The 21,324-nt window shown below is 43.0% G+C and overlaps 3 protein-coding genes across 3 annotated transcripts; 2 read left to right on the top strand and 1 right to left on the bottom strand.

The window, feature by feature from the left end:
* Window positions 1-388: 388 nt before the first annotated feature.
* LOC306747297 (uncharacterized protein) lies at window positions 389-3,385 on the top strand (the record flags this gene model as incomplete). The annotated part of the gene is made up of 8 exons (XM_079230337.1): window positions 389-580; window positions 1,463-1,552; window positions 1,657-1,736; window positions 1,838-1,953; window positions 2,061-2,158; window positions 2,682-2,750; window positions 2,824-2,882; window positions 3,082-3,385. The coding sequence occupies 8 exons, from the start codon at window positions 389-391 to the stop codon at window positions 3,200-3,202; spliced, it is 825 nt and encodes a 274-aa protein (XP_079086463.1). The 3' UTR covers window positions 3,203-3,385.
* Window positions 3,379-6,097, bottom strand: asnsd1 (asparagine synthetase domain containing 1; the record flags this gene model as incomplete). Its single annotated transcript, XM_079230335.1, has 4 exons — window positions 6,027-6,097; window positions 4,466-5,942; window positions 3,943-4,124; window positions 3,379-3,625 (listed from the first exon to the last, which is right to left on the bottom strand). Exons 2-4 carry the CDS (start codon window positions 5,879-5,881, stop codon window positions 3,379-3,381), a joined length of 1,845 nt encoding a protein of 614 aa, XP_079086461.1. The 5' UTR covers window positions 5,882-5,942; window positions 6,027-6,097.
* Window positions 6,098-10,667: 4,570 nt separating this feature from the next.
* Window positions 10,668-16,084, top strand: slc40a1 (solute carrier family 40 member 1; the record flags this gene model as incomplete). Its single annotated transcript, XM_079230524.1, has 8 exons — window positions 10,668-10,701; window positions 10,826-10,893; window positions 11,270-11,429; window positions 11,725-11,840; window positions 13,719-13,845; window positions 14,236-14,481; window positions 14,665-15,300; window positions 15,768-16,084. 8 exons carry the CDS (start codon window positions 10,668-10,670, stop codon window positions 16,082-16,084), a joined length of 1,704 nt encoding a protein of 567 aa, XP_079086650.1.
* Between the last annotated feature and the right edge of the window lie 5,240 nt (window positions 16,085-21,324).

Raw genomic sequence — 21,324 nt, 5'->3', positions numbered from 1 at the left:
TGTATATATAAATGTAATAGTACATGAATGCAGCAATTGTACACGTGCATGGAACTCCACTTGCAGGTTCCTTAAATAACACAGAATAGCCTCACATTTTGACTGCCGGACAAATATTTGTGTTCTTCCACAATACTCGTGCTAACAGGCCTCATCTAATTGTCTTTCGTTATTAATATGTTTCCAAGGCCACTGTGGCTTTTCGAAACTTACGGAGAAAGCTATATTTCATTTTGGAAAAATTGCAACCGGACGTGCTTAAAATCTATGTCTCGCGAGGCCCGGCTTGATTCTCGCGACATGAGTCCGATCTGCGGCTGTTTCCTGAGACTTTCTCCCCACTGGCTGCTAAGTGAGTAACCTTCCAGGTAACAGGGCCGAGTATAAGATGAAGGCGGTGATTCTGGCCGCCGGGTACGGGACCAGGCTCCAGCGGGACGTGGCGGCCGACAGCAGCGGGAGCTTCGCCCACCTGGCCGGGACCGCCAAGCCGCTGCTGCCGGTGGGACGCTGCGCCTTGATCTCGCACTGGGTCCGGGCGCTGAGCGCCTCCGGCTGCGTGGACCGCGTCTATGTTGTGGTGAGTAGAAGAGGGTACTGTCATCAGGAACCACGTCATGGTATTTTAAAACGGTTATTTCCAGGCTTGGAAAAGTCCTTGAAAAAATTAAAATTCCAAAAGTTTTGGAAAAGTCATAAAAATGTGTCGTATTCATGTGTTCGTGTTTTTCATTTACGCCGAGTTTGAAATAATGAATATGCTTTTAAAAGAAAGACGCTCAAAATATATACAGGCAGCTATATACATGTTTATTCTTTTAATCAAACTATTGCCTTTTATTCTTTTGTGTCATGTTAAGGTATACTGTATGCTTTGGAATTTTCATTGTTAGTTTAAATACTACTTGTTCTTGTATACACCGAGATTTCACAAAATGTTTGGTCATGGAAACCCATTGGTCAAAATGTGCATGAACCCTGTGTTATGAAGTACATTTCCAGGTGCTTGTATTTTTGAGTTTGTGCTGCTTTATAGCCAGCTTGTATTCCAATAACCATACATTTCAGAGGGTCATTAAATACCTCCAACTCCATTTCCAGAAACGTTGCATAGTTAAGTTTACAGACATTCATAAGATTATAAAATATGATGCATCGTTAAAAAATAAACTACCCAAGTAGTTGAAATGATTCTCTAATAATGCACCAATAGTAATAATCCAATCATATAATGACTCTAAAAGGAGCCATTCTGCATAATGAGCATTTTTTCTATTTAATATTATTACAATTTGTATTACATTTTGCGTAATCATACCAATGTATTTATTAAGCCAATACAGACTTGTTTGCATTGAGGACCAGGGCTGATGTCCACCCCTAATATACAGGTCTATACCTGAACTGAGAGTGAATGACCCACTCTGTTCCAACACATGAGCTCCCACTTCTCTCTCCACAGACTAACGCTGTCTACCTGGCTGCTTTCGAAGAGTGGGCGTCACATTTCACAAACGTCGAGATCCTCAGCGATCAGACGACAAGCAACGATGTAAACACCCGTTTTCACCATCATAACAACATAATGTATGCAACATGTCTTAGCCCTTGGAAAGTACACTTTTTTTAATACCTGTGACTCTGTTATTCCACCAGGGGCGTCTTGGTGCTGTAGCCTGCCTGCAACTTGCAGTAAAGCACTTCAACGTAGAAGACCACGTCCTCGTAATTGGGGGGTAAGAGCCCCGAGTTGACACTATCATCAACACCACTCTGTGGTACAAATGCATGTCACGATTCTGCCAGATTCATACAACTCCCTTTTCATCCATTCCAGTGACACCCTCTTCAAAGAAGATTTTAGCCTCAGCAAAGTAAAAGAGAGGTTTTCTGACCTCCAGGCAAAGTGTGAGGACAGCTGTCTGGTGCTCTCATACCAGTGCAAAGAGCAGGGTGAGTCGAGGAAATCAGGCTCTAAGCACAACCTCATGCAAGTCTCATTCTGAAGTATCAAACATGGCTCGGCCTCGCAACCAGCTCTGCATTGTGTGTCTGTACAGAAACTCGTAAATACGGGATATTGGAAGTAGACGTCGATCTTCGCGTCCGCTGTATGAAAGAGAAGCCTCTTCCTTCTGAGACAAAGTCGAGGAGAGCAGTAAGTTCACTCTGACGACACCAGTCGGATCTCCACATCTACATCAAATTCGGGCATTGTAAGCTTTTCTTTGTCGCCCGATTTAACAAGAATTGGCAGATAAAGTCGTGTTGGATCTTTGGTTGCAAATGCTTTGCAGTGATTGGCTAATGTTTCAGGCCCATAGACGTCAGCAGACACTTGGCATGTTCCCTAAAGATGGGGCTGTCGGCGTCATAGAGTAACGCCGACAAGTATTTTTCCCTCAGTCATTTCTTTAGCAAGTAAAATACACAAAAGTACATGTAAGAACAAGTCGTCATACAATTTCATTTAGCAATAAAAAAAAAAAATGTGAATCTGAAATCTCGACTGGTTACCAATCATTCTGTCCAATCCGATGACTAATAGATTACATGTTTTCTGTATTCAGTCTTTATACATTGACATGGGAAGGTTACTGGTATTTTTGAGATGCCCAACATGTACAGTATATATCTACACTGCGTATCTTTGGAGATAATAACTTGCATTTGTTTTTCAGTGTCCATGTTTCTATGTGTTTTCAAAGAAAAGCCTTCCTCTGTTGGATACCTTTCTTGAGGAAAAGAAGGTACATTTAATAATTAAAAGTACAACATGTGACGTGAATTGTTAGATTTGTATATAACTTTTTGTTTCCATAGGAGGCACCTATTGATGAGAAAGATGCCCCAGGGAACTTTGTGTCTTGGCTCATTCCAAGGTAATCTCTGCTGGAGCTCGAGTCAGCATCGTTATCCAAATAAATGTGTAATCCCGCTTTGTGGCGACTAGCCGGTCCTCTTTTTCTTTTAATATTTTCCATACACGTAAAATGATGTACTCAGCTAAAACAAATATTTAAAAAAAATCAAGTCAGTTTATTTTTCAATAAATTATCCTTTTTTTATTTCCACTTTCAGAGCGCCAATATACATTCAACAGATTTCTGGACGTTTCGATGTTGGAAACTTGGCTTCCTATATTGAATGTGACCTTTACTTCAGAGAAAAACTTCAAGATGTTGAGTCTTACATGGTGTAGGAGAAACAGAACTGGACAAAAATATCATAGTTTTTATGTAATGATTAAACAAAATCAAATGACCAAATTCAAGAATTGTACCTGTAAATAAGCATTTAAATAAGAATTGTAAGTGATTTTATAATGAACATTTTCGTTTTAAAACGTTTTTTTTTACATTAAAACCAATGATTTGTCTACTCAGTGAGGAGTCTTGTGCATTTGTCAGAGGCCTTTTCATGGCGGGCCTCCATCTTTGCGATGCGGGAGCCAAACTGCATGGCTCTCTTGGGCAGGACGGCTGATTGGCCGAGGCCCAGCTGCTTCGCCGTCAGCCTCAGGAGGAGTTTCTCCCCGACGCCCCGAGGAAGTGACAGGTCTGCCTTCTCCCACACGGGCAGAGAATTCAAGTAGCTCACCACGTCCTCGTCCAAGTAGGGAAATCTGAAGGCAGTTATATTTGTGATTTACTCTTGTACACCTTTTACCCTAAGAGGAGAAAAGTTGATCCCTGAAACCTGACTTTTGCTGCACTTCCACAAACACTACTTTCTCTGTTCCATTAGGTCTAAGGCTTAAAAGATAAAGCTCGTCTCATACCTAAAATAGTCTGCACTTAACTTTCCATCAGTATACAATCAACCACAGTTAACTGTGTGAATAAAGTACAGAGAGAAAAATCTGTGAGAACACTTGACTGTCAAGACATCCCGTTTGTCTCTGGTAACGTGCACAGCATAGGGGTACGTTACAACACTTACCTAGCCTCTTTCCCATGGTCCCCAATCACTCGGTCATCTCTGCCCAAATTCCTGGAAGGGATCCTGCCCAGCTCCATTTCCAGTTCCTGGATCAGCCCCTCGTATCCAGATGCTGTAAATCGGACTCTGTGTCTGGAGTAACCCGCTAGCTGCTCATCCGCCCCGATTCCTGTCAAAACGACCTGCCGTCGTGAAAAGGTAACACAGAAAAGCAGGTCAATGTGGTTGTTCGAGGATTGGGAAACATATCTCAACTGGGCCAAAGACATATTTTTTTTGTTGAAGATTTATTTGTGTTTTGTAAGATATGACTTACGATGTCGACTATCAGCATAAAAAAAACGACTAATCAACTAAAGAAATTTAAGTCGACTAAGACCAAATTGACTTATTAGTTGATTACGGGGGGGCAGCCCTATTAATGTAAATGTCATTGTTATCCTTCAGCACTTACAACAGTGTAGTAGTGCATCGGACAGTTGCATCCAATCACCTCAATACGTTAAAAAAAAGTTGACCTCACCTTTGCGGACGACGTGAAGGGCCTCTGGCCACCGTCCTCCGTGACGAACCCCGTTCCTCTTGCCGCAAACCACACGGCACAGCCAATGCTGTCATCAAGCACCGTATCCAGCGGATGCACCAAATGGCAAACGCGTTGCTGGCGCATTTTCTGCAGCTCCTCCTTCGTTATGTTGATTTCAACAAAATTCCATCTTCTTTCAGGATTCAAGTCTTGTAACTCCCTGAGACCGTCTTTTCCAGTGATTCTGTCTGGAACGTCGAAGGGGCTGAATGTTTGGGGATCGGCTCCATCGCTCTTACAATCTGTGGGCTCATTTTTGTGCTTTCCGGGTTTCCTTGCAGACTCGTTCGGCTTCTTTGGCACCTGTAGTTTAAACGCTACATTCAGAAGGTCTATTGGTTGATGAGCAGGTATGTGACGGTCAGCTAAGGCGGCCAGGACCATCGAATCAATCCCTCCCGAAAAGAGTATGGCCACACTAGCGAGTTCATTAGAAGGAGGGGAATTGTCTTGTACCTTGAACGGCAGAGACTGAACACGTCGCCTCACAGCCTCGCTGAGAACATCAGTGAGACGGTTCACTTCTTCGTTATTCTCTTTGCTTGCAAGCAGCTGCTCCAGATCCGTAACATGTGAATAGGAGTTTGGATGAATTTCCTCTTCATCTAACGACTTCGGGATGGCTGTATTAAGAGGGCACACGGGCGAGGTGAGTACGAGGCCTGACTGGTTCATCACAGCTGTGCAGCCGCTGGGGACCGACTCCAATACGGATGTATTGAAGCTCGAGACAAGATCGTGTCCCCCATGAGCCCAGGGATAAACCTCAAACATCACAGAGCCAGCTTCTGCTACTGCCTTCAGGTCGATCCTGTACACACCAGCTGCTGGGACTTCCTGCCAAGCAGTCTGCGCAGGTCCAAATCCGCGGGTTGCCACAGAAGTCAGGGTCAAGGCGTTGACCTCTGAATCAAATGTCCACAGCAAACTCCGCCTTCCAAGGAAGTCTCTGCCAAACCAGAGGTAGTCTCCAGCCTTCTGGTAGTAAACAAACCCCCACGGTCCCCGTAAAGTGGACAGGACGGACAGAATCTCTGAAGGGCCGTCACAGGATGAAAGGCGCTGAGCGACAACAGCCGTGTCATTTTCGTCTGGCATCACTGGGAGACCTCCGAAAATCTCCCCGTTCCACACCAGAACATTCCCAGTGTTGTCTTGAACTGGCTGAGGGGTAAGAAGACCTCTCAAGTGGAGAACATGGGCAGAGAACAAACACTGATAGCAGGCATTTGTGCCTCCAACTGTGACGTCCTGGCTCAAGTCGGGCCCTCTTCTCTTCAAATGCTCATGAACCGCTTCGTCCCACACACACCGAGCGGGCGACAGACTCAACAGACAAAAGATGCCACACATTGTTGTGATGAAGGTCCGTCTCACATATCCTGCAGATCCCTTTTCATGTTATCGAGTTCCTCTGGAGAAAGGAAAATACTGTTTATGATCACAATTTCAGTGAGATGGACACATACTAGCTAGTTTATCTATTAAAATGACTTACTTTTACATGAACCCAGTGTCTGACTTCTGTCTGCTCGGAAGAATATATTACTGTTCCTCTGCTGGATGTACACTTTCTGTAATGTATACAAAATGTACATTAATACACAAAAAAAGATTTAAAAGATTGCTCAGCAATTTTCTTTCAAAGTTGCGTCCAACAACTCAGAAAAAAAGGTTTAACTAAGAGAGTTCCTATCCACAGTTTGCGATGCATAACCACATGTCAATAAATGAATAAATAAATATGTAAATTACAGGTACAGTTGGTTGTTTTCTTAGCAAAACTCCACTCACCCTGTTTTTCTTCAGATTGGAGAGCTCATCCACGACAACCTTCTGCTCCTTTATCTGAAAGTTATCAACACGAATTAATACACTGAGCTGAAACTCTTCAGGCAACAATTTCAAATTCCACCCCGATAGGAGTAAACATGGCAACCCAGCATTCATGCATATCATGCTAACGTTTCATGTTTAGCAGCTCATGTTTGTGGCTGGACTTTACCTTTTTGTTCAATTCCTCCTTGAAAGCGGACGGTCCTTCAAAATCATCCTCGTTATCGCGAAGTTTCGAAGACATGTTGGAATAAGTTGTTTTACATGAGCGTAGTTGAAGCTGGATAACTTCAGTGTTCACGCATGCGCAGCAGCTTTGAGAGTGTTTCCGGGTGCGGTGGTCTTTCCAGTTGTTACTGTACTGCCCCCTGGAGGTAGGCGGCTAAAACGTATTTTCCAGTCATATGAATCTTGGTCCTATGTTGTCGTTTCCACCAAGATGGAACATTTACTCAGATGAGTGAAAAGGGGAAATCAACCCTGTTGATTGAGCATCACAAGGGTGTGTGATGATTAACTCAAAAAAAATCACTGTAAAAAAAAGAGTAATTTGACAACATTTCAAGGGCTCTGCTAAAAAATGGCACCGAGACGTACTCTTGACGCTCAAAGGATCTATTCAATAATTGACCTGTTGGCGGCAGCAGGGGGTGGTTGGGGGAGGGGAGAGCATTACTCATGCAATCAGCATGCAGGCCTTTTGGAGGACCTGAGTTTCACTGGCCTAGCAGCGGTCAACAACCGGCATAGAGAAATTACCCAGGATGGCACAAATGTTGATCTTGTTCCAGTGGGTCAAGCACCCTTCGAACCTGCAAGTGTCACGGACAAACACATCTGTCTGATGCCTCACGTAGACTTGCTGCCAACTGAGCTGCAAAGTTGTATTGATCTGACACAGCTGTCAGATGTTTACCGTTTCATTCCCTGGAATCAAGGTCTGTCATTTTGGGACAGGTGTACAGGTCATCACAGCCAGACGGTGACCTTTGATGTTTATTTTTCTCTGGTGGAGCTGTCAGGCACACAAAGTCTTAGGCCCCAGCCAGCGGTAGAAATCCACAGAAACAATAAGACCACAACACTGTTGTGTTCCAAAAATGGGTACTGGTAATAATTACCATCACTGTTACTGGTGTTCTACGGTCACTGAGATGGTTGGTAATCTCACTGTGTCCAGTATCATGAGATTTTGGGAGACCTCAAGAGCCCAGCTTCGTTATATTGGTGAACCAATGGAGCTTTGCTGTGCTACCTTTTAGCTCTATGTCTTAGAATTCATCACAAAGAGTGAACAGAAGCCCTGCATGAAGAATAGATGAATAATCTGATCCAGCCTCACGTACAGAGTCCACATCCTTCACACCCTCCCTTCAGCTCTATCCCTTCTTTAGCTGTGGCTTGGGAGCGTCGGGCAACTTAAGGCCACAGGAGGCAAGTCATTCTCATATTTTGGTCCTGGAAGCATAAATATAGCCGACGTAAACACAGCTTGTTGTTGGCTGAAAAAGGATCCGGTCGAGAGAAGACATACCTGCAGGTCACATGACCACAAAATGACACAGCAGCCGTCCGACCGCTGATGAGAGGTATCTGAGCCTGGCTGACACACTGGCCCACTAATAGTGCGGCCGGTAATCTGTTTGTACCAGCTCAATGCATTCAGACTTTCAAACGGCTGAAAGCTCTCTGTGATCCCTGAATAGATCACAAAGGGATAGAAGTGCCTATTGTCATCACTTGGCTCAAAATATGTGCTTATGTTCCTTGTAAGTGTCAATTTTGCTCCCTCATAGGATGAGATGGCACAGGGTTAGGTCCATGTGTTGCTCTCGGCCGAAAAGAAACTAGTGCTAATCGATACGTGCAAAAATAATAAGAAATACATGTATTAGTAGCCCAGCGGCCATATGTGTGTTGACATACCATAGGGCCTATAATTACAGTACTACATGCTAAAATATTGTGATTATGTTGATCATGACTCACCACAAACAGTGCTGGTTGGCTGCACTCTGTGCATTGTGGATTATTTAGTAAGTAATAACTAATGCTGCGTTCACACAACACAGCGACAGGCAACAAGTCCTTTCAATGGCAGCCAGGGACGTGAAACAAAAAAGTTGACAATGCAGCTGACCACACTCAGCCGATTAGTTGTTATGTCACTCAAAATGTGAACACGGCATAAGATGTTTTTGATAAATTGATGAAGCCGATGAGGCTTAAAGCAATAGTTTGACATGTTGAGATTTATGTATTATACATTTGAAGCTGCTGTCCAACAGACGGTTAGCTTAGCATAAATAATATAAATAGGGGAAAGCAGCTAGCCTGACAAAATCCACCCACCCACCTTTAAAACTCACTAATTAACTTGTTATTGTTTGTTTATTTGTTTGTTTAATCTGTACAAAACTGGAGAGTAAAAATGTTATGAACCAGATTATTTCTTCTTCGACAGTAACTTCCACTGTCTCCGCTTGGCGTCAAACTCCTGGTGATGACATTTTGTTTTAAAACCTCATTTGTTATTAAAAATATATTTCTTTCTGTAAACAATCAACATAAAAGACGTTACTTATTGAGTTTTAGAGGTGTCGGTTGATGGATTTGGTTCTCTTTGGACGGCTTCACCTGTTTCCTGTCCTTGCGGTCCAATGAAAGGCCTAAAACACATCACCTGAGGATAGACGTGAGAATTCAGCGCTGACATGAGACACTGGGGGTCCCACTCGGCTGATGACAGCCTTTTTAAAGTGAATTGTGCATCCAGGTGTACAGTGAAGAAACATATGAACCATGTGTCAGTGTTTATTACTTTTTATGGATACGGGCCAAGGATCCCTCATCCATGCAGCCTCTAATTATAGCTGTTCTGTTCTGTTGACATAGGTGGACGAATGCAAGTCATCCAAATGCGTGATTTGTACACAATTTTTACGTTGTTTGCGGCCACGCTCTATTACTTTATTATTGGTAAACAGCTTTACCAGGTAAAGGCAATAATGACAGCCTATGTTACCAAAATGTTCAAATTGTCCAACTTTAATTTGTGTTGTGTGGCATCAAATGCACAGGCAAGGTCATTTAATCTTTAACTTTTGCAATGTCCTTTGCTTGTTCTTTGTTTTTTTTACCACTAGGTTTCATTTGACATAAAAGTAAAGTGCAGGATGTAAAGGGATGTTATATAATTGGATTTGGCAAAGATCTGTGAAAACATCTCAAACGTTTCTCTGTTTTTTTGTGGAACTGTTTTATTGATCTGTCAATTCAGCTGCAGCTCTACTTATATTGGCCATAGTTGAGCTAGTGACAGTTTGGTGTAAATCTGACCCAATGTAACCTGCATCCCACGGACTTAAAAGAACCAACCATACATATTCATCCAGTCCATATAGATCAATGTAGTGTGTATTTCTGTGCGCTATTTATATTGTTTGCATTATAAATACAAAAAAAACAGGTGCTATTGTTTACTGTGCTACTGCTCAGTTCTGCTTAAGTTAAGATTTTGGATGAAGGACTTCCAGTAGTTTTACATTGTGGAAGTCACAGTTCATTTTATTTCATTATTCTCATGACGAAAGAGATGTGAATGCTGTGGTGGAAAGAAACCACTGCAGTGAGCAAGCAAACACACAAAACGTGACAGCAGGTCTCCAGGCTTTAAGAAAATAGGCAGACCAGACATATATATCATATTTGTTGTGCTAAAGTGATAGGTTATCTTTGTAGAGCACATATTTGGTCAGGTGTTGACTAGAGGCATTTACGTACAGGATAAAGACTTTAACCGCGATAGCTATAACAATGACACCTTTTTTTTAGTGCATATGTGATACAGCTTTTTTTTTGTATTACAGTTTTTTTTTCTCCCAGAGCGCGCGTGCGTGCGGTAGGAAGCCCACACTTGTTTTTGACACAATGTAAATAATGGCGCGTCACGTGACAGCGTGAGTATATTCGAGGCGGGACGTAAACAGACAGCAGCAGAACAGAGCTAACCGTCCAGCGGAGCGGCGCCAGAGCAGCTCCGAGCCTTTGTGTTCCTGCGAACAACCCGCCGTTTAGGCTAGAAAGACATTGCTTTCCGACTTCAGCTACAGTGATAGCTAAGTTTGGGAAGGAGAAAAGAGCAGAGACGCCGTGTCTTTGGGGTGTTGTTGTTGTAGTCGTTAGCGACAGTAAGGAGCGACCCCCACTTTGCAACATCACAAAAGAGGAGACAGCGTCAAAAATAAATTTAAAAAAAAGGAACATTCACTTGGTTTCTTTTTGCCATTTGGACAGCTTAAACATGGATAACTCTGGACCTAAGAAGACATGCTGTGGTAGGTTATTGTTACGCTGCATGCGACGTAATGACATGTTTCACACCGATGGATAAGCTGCAGGCATCGACCACCAGCTGCACCGTCCTGACTGTATTCTGATCCCTGAATGTTTCCTTCACAGAGTCCGTCCGAGACTTCTTCACTTCGGCTAAATTCCTTATTTACATGGGACATGCCCTGTCAACATGGGTGAGTGAGACACTATTGCACTGAGCCCCTTTATTGTCTATTTGAATGACAGTCCATCATCTGTTTCTATACGTGTCCACCGTGATGTCGGTGTCAAACTGAATGTAACACAACGTGAGTGTGTCGTTGTGGCATTGTGTGCTAAAATACCTGTTGCTACAATACAAAGTGACATATATTCCCCACCATGTGCAGCTTAACACACATTTATTGTCTTTACAAATACATCGAAAGGATGAAAAGCTGAAGGGTGGTCTTAGTGTGACAGCCCATGAAAGCATATTGTTAATTCAAGCCACATTTCTCACATCCCTAACCTGGATGTCTTGGAAGTGTCAGCCACTCCTCTGAATAATCCAAATGTGTATTTTTCCAGGGCGACCGAATGTGGAACTTTGCCGTGGCTGTTTTCCTGGTGGAGCTGTACGGGAACAGCCTGCTTCTCTCGGCCGTGTACGGGCTGGTGGTGGCCGGCTCTGTGCTGCTGCTGGGGGCCATCATCGGGGACTGGGTGGACAAGAATCCCAGACTCAAAGGTGAGGCCGCACACATCAAAAGTGTATCTGCTATTGAGGGGTTGTTAAAACAAAAGAGCACTGGCGTTATAGGGTTATAGAGTGTGCACATGGGCTATTTCACGCTATTTTCACAGTTCACCCCTTGTGGAATGGCTATTCAGAAGAATTTGGCAAAGACATTATTAGATTAGACCAGGGAGCGAGGCATGTACCCAAGCCTCTTGTTGAAGCTCAGATGAATCAGTTATTAGACAGAAATCTGTTGTCTTTGATCAGATTTCTGTCCCTAATGTTCATTGCGGTGTTTCCACAGTGGCCCAGACTTCGCTGCTCGTCCAGAACAGTTGCGTCATCGTGTGTGGGATCCTACTGATGGTTGTTTTCCAGTTCAAAGAACAGCTTGTGGAGCTTTACAATGGATGGATTCTGGTAAGATCCCCCTCTCTGTGCTTACACACTCGCTGTTTCAACGTGATCTGATTGGGGTTTTGACTGAAAGCGATTTCCCCCCTTTTCCTCAAGTACAACACTCTGACCCCGAGATTGAAAGTTGCTTGCTTTTGCTGATATGGACTCCTGCTTCATTATCATTTACGACCACTTGAACAGCTTTTACAGGCGAAATGATTGTAGTTCACTTCCATAAGACCTTTGACTGGTCCACTTACTTAAATTGTCAGAGTACTTTAGTCGTTCATTTTATTTCTGTTTAAAAAAAAAGCATGTATAAGACAACGTGTCCTCTTCTTTCATGATGCTCATGATCCATTAATTACTGAATTGTAATAGTATCTTGTCATCACAAGACGACAAAGCTTGCTGGGTCGTGATCATAATTCATTAGGTATTCCTATCTATCATAGGAAGACCAAACATGAGAGGTTACACAGTCTTCTTTCGGAAAAGAATGTTTGTTTGGTGTTTTGCAAGCGGCTTGTTTGCACTTGTTGAACTATGTGACTTCACGAGAGCTCCCTCTCACACAAAGGTTCGGACCTCATTTTGCAGCTGACCGAGATGCAGAGCTGCAGACCAGACCGGTTTCTGTCCGTCGCAGGAAACCGCGTCGGGTCGAGAAACACGAATGCCTTTCTTTCTGTCTGGGGAGAATGTCCCTCTGCATTTGTAGGATGCCTTTGGGTTTCCAGAGAAAGGGTTGATTTTCGCCTTGAGGGTGCTTCAAGGGCCGGTGTCAGAGAGCGTGTAGGTGGAGCGAGGGCGGTGAAACAGGAGATGGAGTGTCTCGTTGAGGGCTGTGTAGTCAGCAGGTTCCTCAAGGCCTGTCACATGACAGACGGAGAAATGTGGCCTGGCCTGTTGAAGCGTTTGCTGCTCTACAGTGTGAACACAGAGAAAAACAGAGTGGCCGGCCAGTGTGTTTCACAAATGAGACATTTCTAGAAGAAACGTGTTTTTGTTCTGTCAGCCAGTGCTTCTTCACCACTGCTGTAGTTGAGGTCACATGTTGAGCGTTATATTAGCTGTTGCGCTAGTTATTTTTTCACAGATTTCATGTCATGGATTTTTTCCCCCACAGGAAGTTATTGATTTCTGTAGTTTACATGTTCACATTACATAATTAGAAATGTGACATTCTTGAATTTAACGATAAATGTTACCGAAATTGGAGGCGCTTTCACTCAATAGTATATCATGTATACGAGATGCAAGTGACATTTTTATGCTCAGTAATTTCCTGAAGCAGTATATACGGCCTTTGTTGCGGACTAGATTTAGCTGTGGACTAACACACATTTGCCCAAGTGCAGTGATTCCCAACCCAATATGATATAATTATTAAGAAAAACTATATCTGTTTGTTTGGCAAAATTATGCTTATTTTCGGATTTTGCTGACTTTTTTGCCTGTGAAATTCTGTGTAACTCTTCAGCCCTCTAAAAACGAAACAAGCCAACAAGGAAAAAAACACTTTATGTTTTAACTGGTTATTTTTCATATTGAAACTACACACTGGGATATTGCTTAATTCACAAGCCCAAAAGGTCACTGACTGCAGCTTGAACTGTATTTCGGGCAGGACGACAGCGTATGTTTCGATTAATTCAAAACAAACTAAAGTGTGTGTGTTTGGGATAATGAAGTTACATGTCACCTAGTGCAACAGTGTTGTGGCTAGTGTATGTGTTTTTAATCACTTTTAGGCAATGACGGAGAAATAAATGATATCACGCTTTAGCTATACAATAGTTATAAATCATATCAACTCTTTGTTGGTTTTAGATTTACCAGCCTCATCCTTTTATTGATATTAATCAAATGTAAAAAAAACTTTATTTTGTTTTTCAGACCGCCTGCTACATTATGGTGATCACCATCGCCAACATCGCCAACCTAGCCAGTACGGCTACAGCCATCACCATCCAGAGGGACTGGGTGGTGGTTGTGGCAGGGCAGGACAGCAGCAAGTTGGCAGGTCAGTGTTTCTCTCCCGCTGCTGGCTATCATCGAATGTAGGCCTCACCTGACCTGTTATCACGCCTCCTCAGTGTGGCAGACTTTGAACCCTCGATGCTGACTCACTCTCAGTTTTAGCTTTTATGCCCCGATTGTTTCCTCCAGATTGTTATTAACTATTTCAAAGATTTGCTCACATGGTGCGCTCATGAACTTGATGACCTTGATGACCATTACTTTTTCTGCTGTGCTAGCTCCATCAGTTTAGTAACAAACCCATATCATATTAATGTAAAACTATGATAGAACTGTAATGTGTCACATTTCCTTTGACATCCATCAGTATTAATCAGGTGTAAAGAAACTGATCATATCCACTTACACCCTTTTCCCCTCTTGTATTAAACAGACATGAATGCTACAGTGCGGATCATCGACCAGCTGACCAACATCCTGGCTCCCATGCTGGTGGGTCAGATAATGGCCTTTGGCTCCCATTTCATTGGCTGCGGCTTTATCTCCGGCTGGAACCTGTGCTCCATGTGTGTGGAGTACGCGCTGCTGTGGAAGGTCTACCAGAAGACGCCGGCGTTGGCCTCGAAAGCCGGCCAGAAGGAGCCGCAACAGGAGCTCAAACAGCTCAGCTCGCCGAAAGGTAGCTGCAAGAACCTTGAGTTTGATTTGTACCCTATGAGAGTTCAGAGCGAAACTAAAATCCTGGTGTTTCATTTTTGCCAACTATCATCTTACTAATTGGTTGAGTTTGAAGAGTATTGGCCGGAGGGATGATTCAGATTAAATAAAACCAAATATGTCCGTGTTTCTTCCCTTTTCTCAGACTCGGAGAGCGGCCAGAGTCCCGAGGAGTCGTCTCAGCCGCTGATGAATGAAACCTCAGTCGTGGCCAAGCCCGACTCTCCCAAGAGCCAGAGCTGTTGCTACCAGATGACCGAACCCCTGCGCACCTTGAAGGCCGGCTGGGTGGCCTACTACAACCAGAACATCTTCTTCGCCGGCTTGTCCCTTGCTTTCCTCTACATGACGGTGCTGGGCTTCGACTGCATCACCACGGGGTACGCCTACACGCAGGGTCTCAACGGCTCGGTGCTGAGCCTGCTGATGGGGGCCTCGGCGGTGTCGGGCATCTGCGGCACCGTCGCCTTCACTTGGGTTCGCAAGAAGTGCGGCCTGATCCGCACAGGCTTCATTTCAGGCATGGCCCAGCTGTGCTGCCTCATGCTGTGTGTGGTCTCTGTCTTTGCTCCCGGGAGCCCCTTCGACCTCAGCGTCTCGCCCTTCCAGGACATTTACACGCACCTGATCGGAGAGAAGACGCTGCCAGAGGCCGACCACCTCACCAGCCTTCTAATTGGTGGAAACACCACTACTGCTGCACCAGCTGAAGAGCTGCCACCCTTGCAGTCCTACATGTCTGTTAGTCTGCTGTTTGCTGGAGTAATTGCTGCTAGAATGGGTGAGTAAAATGTTGCCCCTTGATTTCTTTATCTCAATACCATGATATTGTATTTGATATTGTTTTGGAGCAGAGTAGAAGCTCCAAAGTGCAAATGATCATCAGTAACTGGTGCATAGTCTATGTTGTATTGCTTTAGGAAATTAGAGTGTGTGAGTATTATAATGTCCATGCTGTGTTGGCATGTTCATTTCCATTCATGAGATTGCGCAAAAGGCTTTTTCCCAATTTATGACTTTCTAAAAGGGACTCAAGCAGGTCAACAGGTTGAGCTGTTTTTATAAGTAACCAGAATTTCACATAAGACCTCTACGGCTGTGCTATGGATGTCAGAGCAATATTTGCAACCTTTGATTCCAATAATATTGCTCTGATAATTCCCGCAACAGCTTCCATGGTGTTCTAAAGCGTTTATAATGTGGCTGTTAAAATGCCATTAGGACTGACTGTTGATCTCTGTCTTGCAGGCCTGTGGTCTTTTGACCTGACAGTGACCCAGCTCATCCAGGAGAATGTGATCGAGTCGGAGCGAGGTGTGATCAACGGGGTCCAGAACTCCATGAATTACCTCTTGGACCTGGTGCACTTCATCATGGTGATTCTGGCTCCGAACCCAGAGGCCTTTGGCCTGCTGGTCATCATCTCTGTGTCCTTCGTGGCCATGGGTCACATCATGTACTTTAGATTTGCCTTCAAGAGCCTGGGCAGTCGCCTCTTCCTCTGCTGCTCACCAGAGCAGAAGGTGGAGACGGTAGACAGCCTCTCACTTCCAACCACCGTCTAACCCCTTTTAAAAAGACTCCGTCCGAGGTACATAGTTCTCAAGCCTTACCCGACCCCTGCATCTTATTTCACTAACATCTTTGCTTGTAGCTGGCAGAATGCTAATGCTAACGTAAACCAGAGGAAGGTAACTTAACATGCTATGCATACTGTAGCCGTGAATATAGTATTAATCATGAGTAGAAGGAGGTGAGTAGAAAGCTTCCAGTCATAGAAAACTAATCCACAGTAAAACTGTAGATAAGGCAGGGTTCCTCAAACTTCTTTTTTTTTTTTTAAGTCTGGGAGTCAGTTGAGAACCTCAACCTCATCTGCTGGATCAAGCAAGGATCCATGCCTTCTGGGCTTCTGACCCCAATGTGGGTCCTGTTAAAGAAATCAGGGGATAAAGCACCGTCAAATATTCTCCTCCATACAGCCTGGATCTAGCTGTAGAGTTTCAGTAAAGGTGCTTCAGCTAACTAAAGGGCAGAATGAGGGAGAAATCTTGCAGGGAGGAGGCACAGAGGCTCGGATTAAAGGGGCACGACTGTCTTTAGACCCCAAAAGAGAACGTACCCCATTTTCTGACGTTTGCCTCTCAGTGACTTCATTGGTGCTGTAGTTGTGTCTGCTTGCAGTTCTCTGTTAGGCCAAGCTTACATGTGCATGTAGGATGAGCTGGTTGTGGATGTCTTCCTCCAGAGATGGGAGGGGGTGCTCTTTTTTTAACCAAACACAAAACTGGATCTTGTCTCTTTTAATACATATTTGTAAGGATTATGCAGTTAACTGTATGTATTCAGGAAGTGCAGTGGCTTTTATAATACTTGTATCATCAGTATTGTGTTCCATAAGACAGAAATGAAAAATCCTATGCAGTCTTGTCAATATCTCTCTCAGTTACCAAAGTCAAAGTCCATGTGTGGCATAAAAGGAAGTGAGGGAAACCAGATATCGGTCTGAAGCATTCCAAATATATATTTTTACATCAGTTGACAGTAGTATACCTGGATATGTCTAACCCACTCTGCGATTGTACTTCAATTAGTTTTTCTGATAGTTTACATAATTGTGTCATTTTGATTTTATGTTCTCTTCTCTCTTTAATTTCTTTTCTTAATCATGATTGTTGGTGAACTGGCACTTTAAGTGATTGACGTCTGTCATTACACCTAACACGTGATCAGGCATTTTATCAATATCTTTGCACAAGCCAGTCCCGACTCGCCCATAAACCCCTTGCACAATCTTATTTAATCACTTCTACTCTCTTTGTCAATCTGTTCAGACACAAAAAAGGCACATAATGTAACACTCATGAGGAAAAACTGAACCAGTCTGGATAGCTTCCGGCTGCCAACAAACTCTGGACCTGGACTGGGTCGGTTTGAGCTCTTATTGCTGTAAGCTTCAACAGAGGGGGGGTCACATTTTACTAAAGTCAAAGTTCTGACACTTACGTTGACATCATTGGCTTTCTAGTCTAGCAAAATGTATTTCAATAGCATCTCATGAAAGTTTGTGGATTTCTTTTTTTCGCATGATTTTGTAAGTAAAAGATTGTTTCCAAAAAACAGATGAAAATCATCAAAAGACATTTGGAAAGTAGCTTTACTTTAAAGTGATGCTACTGTTTCTAACTGAAAAGTAAAAAACTACTAGGGGTGTCAACTGTTTTCTAACATTAGCCACCATGAGCTACTGGTCATACCAGACCAAGTAACTTTTCCATCTGAAAGAGGAGTAGTGTAACTAGCAAGGTAACTAATGTAGCTGTAACTAGTTCCTCTCCACCTCAGTTGCCTTGTTGTAAATGAGCCTTGATAGCTGTGAAATGCACACATGTGGCCACATCGGGACGGTTGCTAGCAGCACCCTACCCATGAGAAGTCTAGCCAGGATTTTGGTATGGGCTGGAAATATTTAGGTTGGAAACCGAGGTAGCCACACCAGATGTCGGAGAACAGAAGGCCACTTTTCAGCAGCACATGCTGAGTCAGGATATCTGCAGGTGTGCCATGAGGTGCCAACTCACTCACCGGCAGTAGAGCTTAATTTTCATGTTCCAGTCGAGTTCAATGCAACCTCAAACTCAGTCTGGGCATGAGAACAAAACCAGCTCTTACTATGCTTGGTCTGCTGATTCAGGAAAATCTTACATGGCAATAACTATATTTTCTATGTAAATAACAGCAGTCCGTCAATATATACTTACTTAAATACACAATTAAAAAATGGAGAACAATTATTATATATATTGTGTGTGTGTGTGTGTGTGTGTGTGTGTGTTGTTGTCGTGCTGTTGGTCTGGAAATACTTAACTTTTCCCCTTTTTCTACATGTTTTTATACACCTAGTGTTAAGGTTTTGTGTTAAATTGCCTTTTTTTTAAGATTTTGGAAATTTGTTTATAAAGCAATTACTTCTTATTTCTGTATCATAATTCTTTAATCTGACAACATATCTTTCTCTCTGTATATATATAAATATTCCAGTGTTATTGTAGTTCTATAGACAAAAGCATTAAATCGTAAAGAAATCATGTATATGTAATAATTTCACTCCACTGAATTGGTACTCCATGTATTGCATGAGGTCTCCTGAATAAAGAAAACATTCATAATTGCCTGTCTGTATAGTCGTGTGTGTGTGTGTGTGTGTCCAGTGTCCAGTGAATTAAGTTGAGGGTTTCTCGGCCTCAGTCTCTGGGCTTGGCTGCTGCTGTGCGAGGTCACATACCACAGCAGAGTTAGCTGCTAATTTCCTCCCCAGAATCCCTTTCTTTCAGGCAGGCAGCGTTAAACTGACTGACTTTAAGCTGAACTGGATGACCTGGGCTTGCATGCCTGCTGAAAAGACAAAGAGTGACCTGGTTTTTGCGTGACAGAAGGGCTTGGCCTGGGACATGATTTGGCATTTTGTGTTTTCCCTTTTAACATTTTAAATCTGTATATTTCTATATTTTAATAAATCTGTGAGCGTATTGCCATGGTCCAAAAAGGATTTGGAACCACTTGTAAGAGGTTTAAGTAACATCGAATACCAATGCACTGCTAATCAGCAGGACCGCTAATGAATACAATAGCGCCTGTTTGAGTGTCTGAACACAACGTTTGCCTGACAAATGTTCCAGAGTCAGACATCAGAACTAACGCATTTCAACAGCCATCGTCTTTCCAAAGCGAAAGCAAACACAAATCACTTTACACTGAAGATGGATGCTCTCTGGTACGGCAGTAGATGAGATGATTTAAACAAAGAAAATCAAAATACATATATTGAACGATTTAGACTCTAAATTGTTAATTTGAGCATAATCTGTACTAAGAAATAACATGCACTTATTGTTGGTGCTCTAGAGTTAAGATGTTTGTTGCTGTAATGAAAACAGGATTTGACATTTAACAGTTTTGGGCAGAAGTTTCAACAGGAAGAGAGGGAAAGGGCTGCTAACTGCAGTGAGGGTCTAACGTCCACAGACAGGAACTGGGACTCTAGATAAGTGAGTGCACAATGAACATATCTTCCTCTTTATGTGCAAGATCTCTAGTATCTTCTGAAATAATGAGCAGATTATCTCTCTCAAAAAAATGTGCATGTTTGGTGACATTAGACACAATATTGAACTGATACCACTGCTGATAGTGTGTCAGGTGTTTCCCGCTCAGACGTTGCTCAATTCAAGTGGCTGAACATGTACTGTATATTTGGGCAATTATTATAGACGATTGCCTCTTTTGTTTGCTACACGCAAGTTAACCGTGTTCATTTTGCCGGAGCCTCTGCTGGTTGTCTGACCACCCGACAATAAATGATCCAGCACATTATCAGTGAAACCTCAACTACACAAAAACCAACAGCATTAAGAAATTTGATCACATGTCCTAGTTGGTGAGCTATAGTTTTTTCTTTCTTCTTTTTAAACATTTGGGCAGAGCCAGGTTATACGTCTCCCCGTTTCCAGTTTTCATGTTGAGCTGAGCTAACCAGTTGTACTGAAGCCTCTCAAGGGAGTGAGTCGGTGTTGAACTGAACAAGACTGCCAAGTTTGAAAATGAAAGATAATTGGGGGTTTGAAGGAATTAAGAAGTGAGTTTACCAGACTTTGTAGCTCACTGCTCCTCATCTCTGCTTAAAGCTAGCAACTCCAGGCCACATTCACCGATAGCATCGGAATAAAATGGATAACTCCCTTTTTAGGTAAAAAATTATGACCCCACTTCCTCCCCTGATACACAAGAAGAGTCTGATCGCTCTTCTGTGAGCTGATGGTCACACTGTTTGTTGCACTGGTTTTGTTTAAATGAACACAAGAGAAACCCTGAGTTGTATATGCATTTCACATACATTTGTTTTAAATATACTATAGTGTGTACATTTCTATAAAGGACAGCCTGAGGCTCGATGCTCAGGGATAAATGCTCAGGTGGTGGACAAAGAAGACAGTCAACCTGTCACAAAGTTCCAGGACTTTAACTAGATCCCAAAGGGAATTACAGCCGGCTCGTCTTTTTCAGAGAAAGTGACGTTTACCACGAGGAATCGGACGCAGTGTTCTTTTTTTTTTTCTGCTTTACAATCCCAGCTCATGTAACGTCAATAGAAGTGACAGATAAGCAGCTTTGGACTCAATAAGAATATATAGGATGACCCAGTTTTACCAGCAAAGTTCAATGTTTAACAGAGGTCACGACAAGGCATGAAGGATCGCCGTCTGTGGTAAGAGGGAGCCGGAGCACATGAGAACGGAACTGAAACATGCCGAGATTTTGAGAAATTGTCCCATCGTATCCAACCCTGGGAACAAGTGACCTTGAAAATGTACTTCTCCTTCAAAGACCGCTGACTCAGGACTTCCAGATTCGTTTCATAAGAGTCTGCGGCATCTGACCTGACTTTAAGATTATGTTAAGACTCCAACCAGAAGCTGTATTGTCAAATATCATGGGTCGAATTGTCATGCATCAATTCAAACATTATGCAATTATGTCTTATTTTTGTAAACATTCTTTTTGCCACATTTCTGAATCACAATACTTTCTGAAAGCAAGAGTCCGAATACGTGCGTGTCAGTTTGCTTATACAACCTGAGGAACGTCCTCTCATAACCTTTCCTCGCCATTATACTGACAATGGAGGGAAAACGCCTTGAGTTTGGACTCTGGAAGACACACAGATGTGTAAAAAGGTGAAGGAGGAGGAAAAATCATTTAGGCAGAAATATTTAAGAAAGGCATATGTTGTTTTATTCAATTTATA

This window comes from Taurulus bubalis (assembly GCF_910589615.1).
Source record: "Taurulus bubalis genome assembly, chromosome: 15".
Taxonomy (NCBI): domain Eukaryota; kingdom Metazoa; phylum Chordata; class Actinopteri; order Perciformes; family Cottidae; genus Taurulus; species Taurulus bubalis.
This window is presented reverse-complemented; position numbering and strand designations above follow the sequence as displayed.